The 13,313-nt window shown below is 38.3% G+C and overlaps 1 protein-coding gene across 2 annotated transcripts in view; it reads right to left on the bottom strand.

The window, feature by feature from the left end:
• The window catches only part of LOC124292122 (CWF19-like protein 1), a 373,599-nt gene that overhangs the window by 140,234 nt on the left and 220,052 nt on the right, over nt 1–13,313 (bottom strand). For both annotated transcript variants that reach the window (XM_046729174.1, XM_046729175.1), the window contains exon 11: nt 6,237–6,352. In XM_046729174.1, coding sequence (XP_046585130.1) covers nt 6,237–6,352 — 116 coding nt within the window. The remainder of the gene's footprint in view (nt 1–6,236; nt 6,353–13,313) is intronic.

The following is a 13,313-nucleotide window of genomic DNA, read 5'->3' as shown; positions in this document are numbered from 1 at the left end:
GATCTATGTATGTGCCAAGTTTGGTGAAGAAACATCAAACGGTTTTAGAGTTCTGCTCCGGAAAAGTGCACTACCACTAATTTCTGTTTAGTCAAACTTGTTGCCCTGGAAATGCCAAAATATTTTATTCAGAATTCCAAAACTACCAAAAGGCACCAGTACACCACCAGATCTATCTATGTGCCAAGTTTGGTAAAGAAATAGTTAATGGTTTTAGAGTTCAGCTCCGGAAAAGTGTACTACCACCAATTTCAGGGTAAGTCAAAATTTGTTGCCCTGGAAATGCCAAAAATATTTTATTCAGAATTCCAAAACTACCAAAAGGCACCAGTACACCACCAGATCTATCTATGTGCCAAGTTTGGTGAAAAATAGTGAACGGTTTCAGAGTTCAGTTCGAAAAGTGTACTACCACTAATTTCAGGCTAAGTCAAACTTGTTGCCCTGGAAATGCCAAAATATTTTATTCAGAATTCCAAAACTACCAAAAGGCACCAGTACACCACCAGATCTATCTATGTGCCAAGTTTGGTAAAGAAATAGTTAATGGTTTTAGAGTTCAGCTCCGGAAAAGTGTACTACCACCAATTTCAGGGTAAGTCAAAATTTGTTGCCCTGGAAATGCCAAAAATATTTTATTCAGAATTCCAAAACTACCAAAAGGCACCAGTACACCACCAGATCTATGTATGTGCCAAGTTTGGTTAAGAAACATTGAACGGTTTTAGAGTTCTGCTCCGGAAAAGTGTACTACCACTAATTTCTGTTTTAGTCAAACTTGTTGCCCTGGAAATGCCAAAATATTTTATTCAGAATTCCAAAACTACCAAAAGGCACCTAGTACACCACCAGACCAATCTATGTGCCAAGTTTGGTGAAAAAATAGTGAACGGTTTCAGAGTTCAGCTCCGGAAAAGTGTACTACCACTAATTTCAGGCTAAGTCGAACTTGTTGCCCTGGAAACGCCAAAAATATTTTATTCAGAATTCCAAAACTACCAAAAGGCACCAGTACACCACCAGATCTATCTATGTGCCAAGTTTGGTGAAGGAATTGTTAACGGTTTTAGAGTTCTGCTCCGGAAAAGAGCACTACCACCAATTTCAGGCTAAGTCAAACTTGTTGCCACGGAAATGCCAAAAATATTTTATTCAGAATTCCAAAACTACCAAAAGGCACCAGTACACCACCAGACGAATCTATGTGCAAAGTTTTGTAAAGAAATAGTGAACGGTTTTAGAGTTCAGCTCCGGGAAAAGTGTACTACCACCAAATTCAGGGTAAGTCAAAATTTGTTGCCCTGGAAATGCCAAAAATATTTTATTCAGAATTCCAAAACTACCAAAAGGCACCAGTACACCACCAGATCTATGTATGTGCCAAGTTTGGTTAAGAAACATTGAACGGTTTTAGAGTTCTGCTCCGGAAAAGTGCACTACCACTAATTTCTGTTTTAGTCAAACTTGTTGCCCTGGAAATGCCAAAATATTTTATTCAGAATTCCAAAACTACCAAAAGGCACCAGTACACCACCAGATCTATCTATGTGCCAAGTTTGGTGAAGAAATAGTTAACGGTTTTAGAGTTCTACTCCGGAAAAGAGCACTACCACTAATTTCATTCTAAGTCGAACTTGTTGCCCTGGAAATGCCAAAAATGTTTTATACAGAATTCCAAAACTACCAAAAGGCACCAGTACACCACCAGATCTATCTATGTGCCAAGTTTGGTGAAAAAATATTGAACGGTTTTAGAGTTCTGCTCCGGAAAATACAAATGTGCATGGACGGACAGACAGACGGAGTCCATTTTAATACCCCCCGCAAAACGCGTTGCAGGGGATAATAAGTACAAAAAGATTTAAAGTATGTGCCAAATGAAACTGATAAAGAAATTGTTGCCTCTAAGGAACCTGAAAAACTCAGTTTAGTATCAAAGGATGACGAATCACCATGTCCACCAATTAAAGGAAAGATACACTCTTCAAAAAAGAAACACAAACCATTTTTAGAAGAATTCATCATGTTCATTTAAGAGCAACTATTTCATGTAATTTCAATGGTAAAAAGGTGAAAATTCACACTTCTACATACGGACAAAGGCTCCGCTAACACAACAGCAGCCTTTATTGTTAAATAAAAAAAAATTACAAACATTTTGTAAAAGTTTTGTCAGCTAAGCGTGATTCGAACGCTAACACACAGTATTCCCACCACGCTGTCTAGCTTGCACTGGGAGACTAGGTGAATCTAAGCTATAGATTGCATCATGCATTACAGACGCCTGTCGCTTCAGGTTTTAAAACACTAAATTCACAAATAATGGGATGTGAACTTCACAAACCTCTCAAGAACTTCAGCTAGACCTCAGCTAGTTGAGACCTCCCTATGGGTGTATTATTCACTCTGTTAAACTATTTTGAAGCTATTAAAGGTCTCAGCTGGCAAGCTGATGACCCAGTTTATTTTTTGATAGCTTGGCTTTTTGTTGTGACGACATGTAGCTCGCATACCTGATTGGCTGAATGAATGCTTGATAATCCCTATAACAATAGGGGATAAAGTTATAGTCTGTTTCGATCCAACAAACGGTCTAACACACTACACTTCAGCTCGATTTGTTTTTATTTCAGCAATATATAACAAATACAATAGAATATAACGTTGATATCTTACTGACTTGATATTCCATTTACAAAATCCATTGCACATTTCAGTATCTCAATTTAATTTGGTACGATAGTAGGTCATGTCCACAATGTTAAACTTACTTTCAGTTTCTTCATAGTATATAGCCTGAACTGGTCTTGAATCACTCCGGGACTTTGGTCTTCAACCTGGCAAGAAAGGTGTCAATGTGCAGCTGAACTTGATCTTGATGATGGTTGTGTATGTTCTTGGAAGTGCTGAGAACATCACTGACGGTGTTGGCGGTTGCAGGACAACCTGTCTTACAACATTTCCAATGAATTCGGTCCCCTTTTGATACGTATCGCGATACATAATTTTCGCGCCTTTTCATAGTATTACCTTATCGGCAACGTACCCGCTCGCTGATTGGTCCATCAAAATAGTCTAGCCAATCACAAAAGCTGTTAGTTTCCAACCTATTTTTTTAAGTAAAGCTAGCTACATCTATTTATCGAAGCGGTCTCGTATAATTTTACTATCAAGACTTTGAAGGAGATGGATATATAGCATAAAAATTTGAATCGATAAAGTTTTAAAATAGGAATCGATATACGCAAGCATGTATCGCGTATCGTATCGTCAGTAAAAACGTATCGATGCATCGATAAATTCGCGTATCGCGACACCCCTAGTATAAATTATAAATTCTTGTATATTAAATGGGTCTTTCTTACCGGTGTTCGCGGAGACATAATAAATAAATTATGCATTTATATAGCGCATCTTATCCAGATATGATCCTGCTCAAGAGCGCTCAGTCATATGCTCTTTTTGAAGAGTATGGTCTTCAGGGTGGATCGGAAGCTGCTGACATCCTCAGATTTCCTGACATCCGCCGGAAGCTCGTTCCATAGAACTGCACCAGCTCTGCTGAAAGTCCTATTTCCATAAGTTGTGGTCCGGGCCGGTGGCACTATCATCTGCTGTTTACATGCAGATCTCAGTGCACGTTCTGGTTGATACAACTGTGTGAGGTCTTGCAAGTACATTGGAGCCAAACCATGGAGTGATTTGAAGACAAACAGCAGTAGTTTGAAAACGATTCTCTGTCTCACTGGTAACCAGTGTAACTCTTTGAGGACTGGTGTTATGTGATCACGTATTTGAGAGCGTGTAATTAATCTGGCAGCTGTGTTTTGTACACACTGTAGTTTGTCTAGATGCTGCTGTTGAATGCCATGCAGGAGACTGTTGCAATAGTCAAGACGTGATATTAAAAATGCCTGGACTAAGCATGTCACAGAGACTTTGTCCACATATCTGCTAATTTGTCTGATGTTCCTCATTTGGTAGTATGCGTTTTTGCAGATATTGCTCACATGGTTTTCTAGACTGAATGTCGAGTCAAAGATCACACCTAAATTTCGCGTTTGACTGTTAGGTTTCACAATACTGTCTCCAATGTGTATAGCAGGAACTTGTAGCTTGGACTGCATTTGTTTTGAGCTGATGATCAAAATTTCAGTTTTATCATCGTTCAATTTTAGGAAGTGTGATGTCATCCAACATTTGATGTCAACTATGCAGTCTGTGATTCTCTGGAATATGTCACTAACTGATGATGTTGACAATGGTTTGAATCCCAGATAGAGCTGTGTGTCATCAGCATACAGGTGGAAACTCAAGTTGTGTGATCTTGCAATAGTTCCAACTGGTAGGGTGTATATAGTAAAAAGTATTGGACCAAGAACAGATCCTTGTGGCACTCCAAACTTCAGTTCCCTTCTATCTAATCGAGCTCCATCAATTATGACTGACTGGTGGCGTCCTGTGAGATATGATGCGAACCATGATAGGGCATCATCTGTAACACCAACGTGTAACTCCAGTGTCTTGAGACTGACTGACTGACTGAGTTTGGTTTTACGCTGCTTTTAGCAATATTCCAGCAACATCACGGCGGGGGACACCAGAAATGGGCTTCACACATTGTACCCATGTGGGGATTCGAACCCGGGTCTTCGGCGTGACGAGCCAACGCTTTAACCATTAGGCTACCCCACTGCCCCCAGTGTCTTGAGAAGAGTTGAGTGATCTATTGTGTCGAATGCTGCTGATAGATCCAAGAGGATGAGAATTGCCGATCCCTTGGTATCGACAGCATGAAGAAGATCATTTTGTACACGCAATAAAGCTGTTTCTGTGCTGTGGCCAGTCTTGTAAGCCGATTGTATGATCTCTCCGAGATTATTGTCCTGCATGTGCTTCTGCAGTTGAGCTGCTACTACCCGCTCAATCAACTTTGAAGTGAAGGGTAGATTTGAAACAGGATGATAGTTCTTGAATACTTCTTGATCCAGTGATGGCTTTTTCAACAGGGGGGTAATTAGTGCTTCCTTTAGTATCTCTGGTACCTTGCTTTGTGCAAGTGACTGATTTACCATCGTGAGGATTGGCAGAAGAACACCTTGACACTGTTTAAGTGGCCATGTTGGACAAGGGTCGAGACTGTAAGACTTTGTTGGACTCTTTGTCAGAAGTTTTCCAACTTCATCTTTACCGATGGGACTAAAGCATGTCAAGTGTGTCGTGGCTGGCTTTGCCGGCTTAACCACACAAGCTGCATTTGACCCCATATTATCATTTGATAGATTAAGGGCAGCACGGATTCGTTGGATTTTCTCAGTGAAGAAGTTGATAAACGCGTAGTAATATTCTAGAGTTATATTAGTTCGGGATTAGGTGGGGATCGGTGTTGTTAATTTATTTGGAATTCTGTTTAAAACTTCCCAGCAATATATTCTGTATCATTTGTTCCGTTTGGAGTTGGTTTTCTTTAGTAAATAAAATGGTGATATGAATTTTGTTGTATGTCCTGAATCGCAAGGCTGCATCTCGTAACTGGGAAACAGCGTGGAGGAGAATTCTGCTCATGGATTGACAGGTTTATACCTGGAGCGTACCCTCTTGTGGTAAACGTGCCAGTTGGAAAGGAAAAACACAACGCAAAGTAGAACCACACATTTAACATGTAGTTTCCACAAGACAGAGCGAACCACGCCTGTTACACAAACATCATGATCTTAATCTTTTGACTACATGTCATAACATCTATTTTCACAAGATATCATTTTTCCTTGTCATGATATTGTTTCATATATCTATGTATACTGGAGCGGTCTTCATGTAAGTTGTTTTGAGCTTGTTGAACAATCCAGTTCATAAATTTTGTTGCTTTGTTTTCTTAAAGAAATAAATATGTTTAAACCATTTCATCACACATCATCTTGTTCCATATCTTCAAGCTGCATATGATCACATGAACAATGCTACTGCGCCAGTTCATTTTAAAATATGAAATCACTTTCGGTCTGCAAATACCACAAGTGTTTCAACAATATTATATTTATGTTCACACCCAGCCTGATTGTTAATAACTATCAGTTTCGGTGTTTTATACAATTGCTTTACACCATGTCAGTTCGGTTCTAATGGATATTGTACTGAGACATAACCTGATTTCAAAATTATGTCAAGTACAACTAAAATGACCAGACAGCTATATCTAGTATATGTGAATACCATTTACAGATATGAAAGGATATGAAATAATCTCTTGTTGAACTTCACTTGGTGATGTGACGTAGGACTGGACATGTTCAATTGGTAGAATGAGTACATGGTCCTCCACAAGGCCACCTTTAGCTAAAGCCAAGTATGTCTGAGAAAAAAAAGAGAAGATGAAATGAAGTACACAACAAAGATCCAATACCAAACATACATTTGTGTCATACATCACTTTGCATTAAAAGTGTGACCCTCTTGTGCTTACAATGAAAACATAAGTTGCAGAATTAACAAAAAAAATTGGATCTTTCGCCTTTCAACATGTACTAACTGAGAGTTAAGTCACCTTAGTGTTGTGTGACTTCCACAACTTGTAGTAACCTTTACCAATAGATGGTCTTTAGAGGCCAAGTAAAATCTGAAGGCATGATATACAGTCAGGGTGGTTAATTAGGTATCGGCCCGGGAAGCGATATTTCAATATTCCCTGATCCCGGTGGAGCAAAAAACAAAGTAATTAGTTGTGTTAAAAGACCAGCGCAAGTGAATTGCTATGTAAACATTGGATTACCGTACTTCAGATTATCGCGATTGGCAAATGTGCAGGTCAGAGTTACGTTTATCTACGGAGATGAGGTATCCTGAATGTGACGCCACGTACGTTGTTCCAGATGACCTGCTGAAGGAAATACCTTCCTTTGCATCACTCAGTTCGAACCAGAAGTTTGGAACCACTTTGGCAATCCAGGACATAGAATCAACAACGTCGAGGGATGGAACCGCAAGATAAACAAATATGACAGGAAGAGCCATCCAAACATTTTTGAGGTCGTCAAATTGTTTGAGAACAGTTCAACATGGAAGTCGCCATCCAACGGATCAAAGCTCACTAGACAGCCCCTCCGTGGAAGAGAAAGTAGAGGCATATTGACACTCGCCTGCAGTCACTGAAGGACAACCTCGTCAACAACAACATCGGTGTCCTGGACTACACTGATCACGTCGCTGACCTGATCCACCTTCAGTGATCAACCTCCACATGATCCATCAGTGTGACTTATCAGTGAACAGTCTGTGACTCAAATTTTTGTTTTTTCTTGTGTAATGAGAGTCCCGTGAAACGCTAAATTCAGTGTTCACTGCAGCTTGAACGCAAAAGCGACACCTGAATTGAGGAGGTTTGGTCCAGAGTATTATCCTGATTGAATACAATGAAACTTCATTTGTAACAACTTCTAAATATTGTTGTTAGGTTGATAAATAGAGGATTACATGCTGCATTGTCAAAACTTGTTACATTTACCTTAATCAAGGGTACAGCCTACTAATGACTGATGCAACCAACCATAATGGGTGTTGATTTAAAGGGTCTGCGTTTTGGCAGTTCTACGTATATAGGTTTGAGTATATATACACCAAGTATATATGTTTAGGTAATAGTCACTGGAAGCGGTTACTTTTAGAAATGAACGGGTGCAATGAGTTGAGAATGTCCAGTATTTGTTGAGTGTTTCAATGCGCAGTTACTGTACAAAGTAGTTTTAATATTGTATCCTTGAATATAAAAATACACAGTTGTTCTGACATGTAAAATGGTAGTGAATAACGTCTTTGTTATGATGATCACATGAACACTTAAATGTTTCCGATATATGTCGATTATATTTTTCTGCGTTTAGATCACTACAGCCGAGCTTGAGGCGACAATGGATGATTTTACAAAACCTAGTCCCAATATTCAAATCAAACTAATTGTGAGTTTCAGTTGTGTTAATCATGGTGTATAAATTGATTCAGGGAAATAGCATTTACAGTTCTATCAAGCAATGAATTCCACAACATAATCGCGCTCAGTAAAAATGATTGAGAATATGATTGCGCTCTACAGTTAATAGTTTGAATGATCACTAGATCCCCGATTCATTTGGCTTCTAATAATTACAGGTAGGCCCTGGGACTCTCCCTTATAGGTTTATTTCAAAGAGTACACAAACTGGGAGTAATCAACTCTACAGGTACAGTACATTATTAAGTGTAGGGGTGCTGCATTATATGTTTATGTTCATGAGTAGTCAAACTGGGAGTAGTCATAATGGGAAGATATCACAGAGGATACCAGAGCCGCATATCCGAGTGATGTGTGTAAGCGTCAGGTAATTAGTAGTTTCTCACAGTGAGTGCTGCATATGTGTGACAATAGAAAACACCAATTATTTAGCGATAGGCACACATGTGTGTTCTTACTTTTTGTAATCACAATATACCTCTTATTTCAACTAACGTACTTGTACTAAGCAAAGATTAGCATTTCTTACGATGATGTCTTCCCATTCTGTCTACACGTTAAAATAACATGGTACAGTCCAGTGATCAGGAAGTTAATGTGCTGACCTATTCTACCTACTAAAATGAAATTAACCAAAGTTAATTGTAGTCAACACAGGGAAAATGAAATAAAAAAAGTGTTTCTAGGTATAAGGTATCTTTCTTCTTTCCGAATGCATTTAATTCATTGGAATTGACAAAATGTCATGGAATATAATACATACTCTTGGTAAGTCATGATGCAGATATCATATTTCATCCACTAACACAAATAACAACTAATGTGCATAAGATTAGATATGAAATTCTGGATGCTGTAGATCTTAGTCAGTATCTGAAACCTGCCTGATAGCACCATCTTCTCTCATCTTAAAGAACAAATAAACTTTGTTTTTTTGTACTCTTTTAACTATTACATATGAAAGATTTGTGGTTAGACTTATGCGGAACACCAAATTCATTCTTAAAAAACTTGTGGTTAATTAATACCGAGCGATTAAAAATTGCCAAAAAGTCACCTGCTTCACTCTCACCCACCAACGAAACCACAGACAGGTTACGTAACTCTGTCGCCAGAGCACTGCAGTGACGTCATATGAGGAACGATTTTCAGTTAGTTGTATAGAAAGTGTGTAGCAAGCTCATCATTTTGATGATTTCTCGACATCAACGACGACATGCTGAATCGTTGCTTTGTCGTCAAATGCTCCTAGGGGTCGGGCGATGGTGTCACCATGCACAGATTTCCACAGGACCCCGCAATTCGTGCTAAATGGGTTATGTTTGTGAGTGCGAAGCGAGCGTTGTGGAGGCCTGGAACGATATCTTACTTAGAAAATCAAAACTACTTTCTACTCGTAGTTAAATATGTATTGGAATCATAACCAAAAGGATTTTGCATGACACAACTTATAACATAACGATTTCTTCCACGGAAGCGAGGTGGGGGTCGAAGTGACAATACTGCGCGATAAATGTCTTGCTACATTCACATTGTTAACGTCCACTCACCAGTATGTAGATACTAGTCAATGTGTGTCTTACTATTTGGTCTTATAATCCTAATTAGTTTATTATCATACTTGTATGCATTTTGAAACTAAATAAAAAGCAGACGATCTGCTGATACTTATAGTGAATTTATAACAGAACTGTAATATCTAGACATTTTATAGTTTTCCAATGTGAATCATAATTCGCACACACACCCTAGTGTATGTTGTCTGTCTCATTACACTTCACGGCGAAAACAATGATTCTGTTGAATGCTACGACAAATGAATAAAAACAAAATGCAAATACTAAAATTAAAACAGATTAAAGTTATAGGAACAATGTCAGGCTATTACCTTGTTCAAGGAATGTATCCATCAATATCCACAAAAAGGAGTGATATGCCATTCATCTGCAGCTGTTCCAAGTGATGTGTCTTTTAACAGTTTAATATATGAAAAGTGATAAATCTTTTCAGGTATTTCACATTGGTGTATAGTCTCATTGGTCACCCAAGATAGCACACCTGGCAACTAATTGCATAATGTCTGCCTTTCTTTAAAAACAGTAATTTAGTTAGCCAATAATGGGCAATCAATCAATGTATTGCCGGTTAATCCTTTGAAAGAAGGAAGTTGTTTTACGCAGACACGACAGAGTGTATTCAGTATAGATTAGTAAATCTACATACATAAACACTACCTTTTGACAAATCCGCTGTGTAAGATAAAAGTAATTAATCAATCAGCGTGTTATCGGTTAATCCTTTGATCGATGTTTATAATGTTGAATATTTACTCCAGACACAAGAAATGCCAAATGGGAACCTTTGTTGGGTAATCTAAGTGTGTTACCACTAATTATACCTGTTATAAATTCATTAACTGACCATCAAGTGAATGATAACAAATAACATGTGTAGGTTTATACCACCTAACACGGGTTACAACAAGGGAGTATTAATTGTTGTATTGCATGTGAAAACTTATGTGCCGACACTGTTTTGAGAATACAAACAGATTTTTACATGACATGATTAAATATCGAGGTTAAAAAACACAGAAATGGGATCAATTTGGATCAGTCATTATTCAAATAAGGCCTAACGACACCAATCGGTTTGGCAGAATAGTCTATGAAAACAAGTTGTAACTTGGAAACTAGGCAAAGCAGGAGACAACATTAAATGACAGTAGATTGTGAGAACATATAGCTTTCATTTTCCACAACAGTTGTCATGATTTCAGGTTTATCGCCCTGTCGCGAACATCCGCCAGTCTGAAAATAAATACGTTATTTAGGTTTGTTGTCACCAAGTTACAAAATCAAAAGTAATTTCTACTCGTTGTAAAAAATGTAATTGATTGATAATGGCCAATAGGATTTTACATGACATAGCTTATAACATAACAATTTCTCTCTTGGAAGCAAGGTGGATGTCAATATAATACTACTTACAATAATATTGTCACTTCGACCACAACTTCGCTTCCAAGGAAGAAATCATTGTGTTACAAGTTGTGTCATGCAAAATCCTTTTGGTCATCAATCATATACATATTGTAAACCAAAAGTCACTGTGTTCTTTAATCTGATTGGTTGAAAAAACGTGATCAAATGGTATTCGATTCCCGGAAATTCGCTGCGTATTGATACATACAAACATCGCTCACACCATTGTATTGTTATGTCGTCAGCTGTGATGACGTCATTAAAATCATATTGTGACGTAAAGTCCGAATGGCGTCACAAATGAGCAGGTCCAGATGCTACCATGGGAGACAGCCGAAACGGCCGGCTGATGACATTTCACTGAGTGCAGACACAGAAACGTGTGTGGACCTTTTAGTTTACTTTTGTGTTTACAATGTCGATAAACATCCTGTGTTGGCCAATTTCCGGGTGTTATTGAGTATTTGAAGCACGGGAATATTTAATTTGAAACCTCCGGCTGACACCGTTAGTTCCAAATGAATTCCCGTGCTTCAAATACTCAATAACACCCGGGAAATTGGTCAACACATGATGTTTATCTCCTAATTTTACTACAGCTAGTAAGTAGTTCTGATTTTTTAACTTCCGTGAAGCGATCTGAACACAAGTAAGATATCGTTCCAGGCTTCCACAACGCTTGCTTGGCACTCACAAACATAACCTAGTTTGCATGAACTGCGGGGTCCTGTGGAAATCTATGCATGGTGACACCATCAACCCTACCCCTGGGAGTAATTGACGGCAACACAACGATTCGGCATGTCTTTGTTGACGTCGAGAAATCAGCAAAATGATGAGCTTGTTATACACTTTATATACAACTAACTCAAAATACTTCCTCACATAACATCACTTTCAGTTCGCTGTAGTGCTCTGGCGACAGAGTTACGTAACCCCTCTGTTGTTTTGTTGGCGGGTGAGAGTGAAGCAGACGACTTTTTGGCAACTTTTAATCACTCGGTATTAATTAACCGGAAGTTTTTTTAAGAATGAATGTGGTGTTCCGCTTAAGACTAACCACACATCTTTCATATGTAATGGTTAATATTTGTTCTTTAACTCATTAAGCCCGCGAGCCCCATCACTACTCAACACCTGGAAGCCCTCGCTGATTGCCCACTCTCTGTGCCGAGACTAATTAGTGCTAGTCACACCTGATTTCCCTGGCAGGTTTCGGGGATCACAGGAAACTGTCTAGTCGTACAAACAAGTCCTGATCGTTTAATTGTGTCGTAAAGATATATGTTGAAAGAAATCAGGTGTGAATACATGTCGTGTATTGCAAGCTTTATGTAATTTTATTGCAAGTTTCTCTAGTAGACCTTTTGTCGGCTTGTACATTTATATTTTATCACAATATGCATACACATGTATTCTTTGTATGTAACAGATGAGATACACGTTAACAAATTCTCTCTCTTATATCATTGTGTGAGGTTTAAATTTACAAAACATCTATGACAATGACATACTGTAAAGAAGAATTTACTTTCATATTTTATAATCTTCAACGAAAATAGCGGTTTTGCCGATACATTTCTAGTGTTTACGAATTATTTTAATGAAAGTACTATAACGCTAGTCTGTGACTAGCACAAAGCACATTCATAGCATTGCACTTTATTTCATACAGACTTAATGCAGAAAACATATGTGACCATACAAACATACATATACAAAATGTATACTACATATTCCTTGCATAGACATAAAACAAAGAGTCACGTGATAGGGCGTCATCAAATTTCCCGAATAGAACGTTTGGTATCTCAACTGTTCAATGTAGTGGCTGGTCATATGTTATCTGCAACCAATCGTATCATGAGATACCTGTCACAGGTGAATTATTATAGTGTATAAACTTGCAGTTGACACCCCCAACCCCAATATTTATGAAGGTGGGCGTGCCTATATCTTTACTGAATGCAAACGACGTTCATAAGATTACAGATGTGCATGCATGTATAAACATCACAGAGAGGGGCATGACTCCATAAAGCAAGATGTCCAATGATATAACAGCGCATCTGTTTATTTTACACTTGTCACGGGACAAACCTTTCAACAAGGACATAACTAACATATGCATTCTACCGGAGGCTGTTATTTCAAGGTCGAAAGAGGCGTTCAATTATCTCATTACTGTAATCTGCTTGAATGATTATACGCATGTGTATCGATACCATAACTGATATACTATCCAGCTTTTATTGACGATGGATCAATAGAGACTGAGTTGATTGATACACGTGATAATTGCACCGGATTTGATAATTACACAGATCAAATACAAACGTTTTACA

The sequence above is a fragment of the Haliotis rubra genome, unplaced genomic scaffold (assembly GCF_003918875.1).
Source record: "Haliotis rubra isolate DU_JTF1 unplaced genomic scaffold, ASM391887v1 Scf509, whole genome shotgun sequence".
Classification (NCBI taxonomy): Eukaryota; Metazoa; Mollusca; class Gastropoda; order Lepetellida; family Haliotidae; genus Haliotis; species Haliotis rubra.
This window is presented reverse-complemented; position numbering and strand designations above follow the sequence as displayed.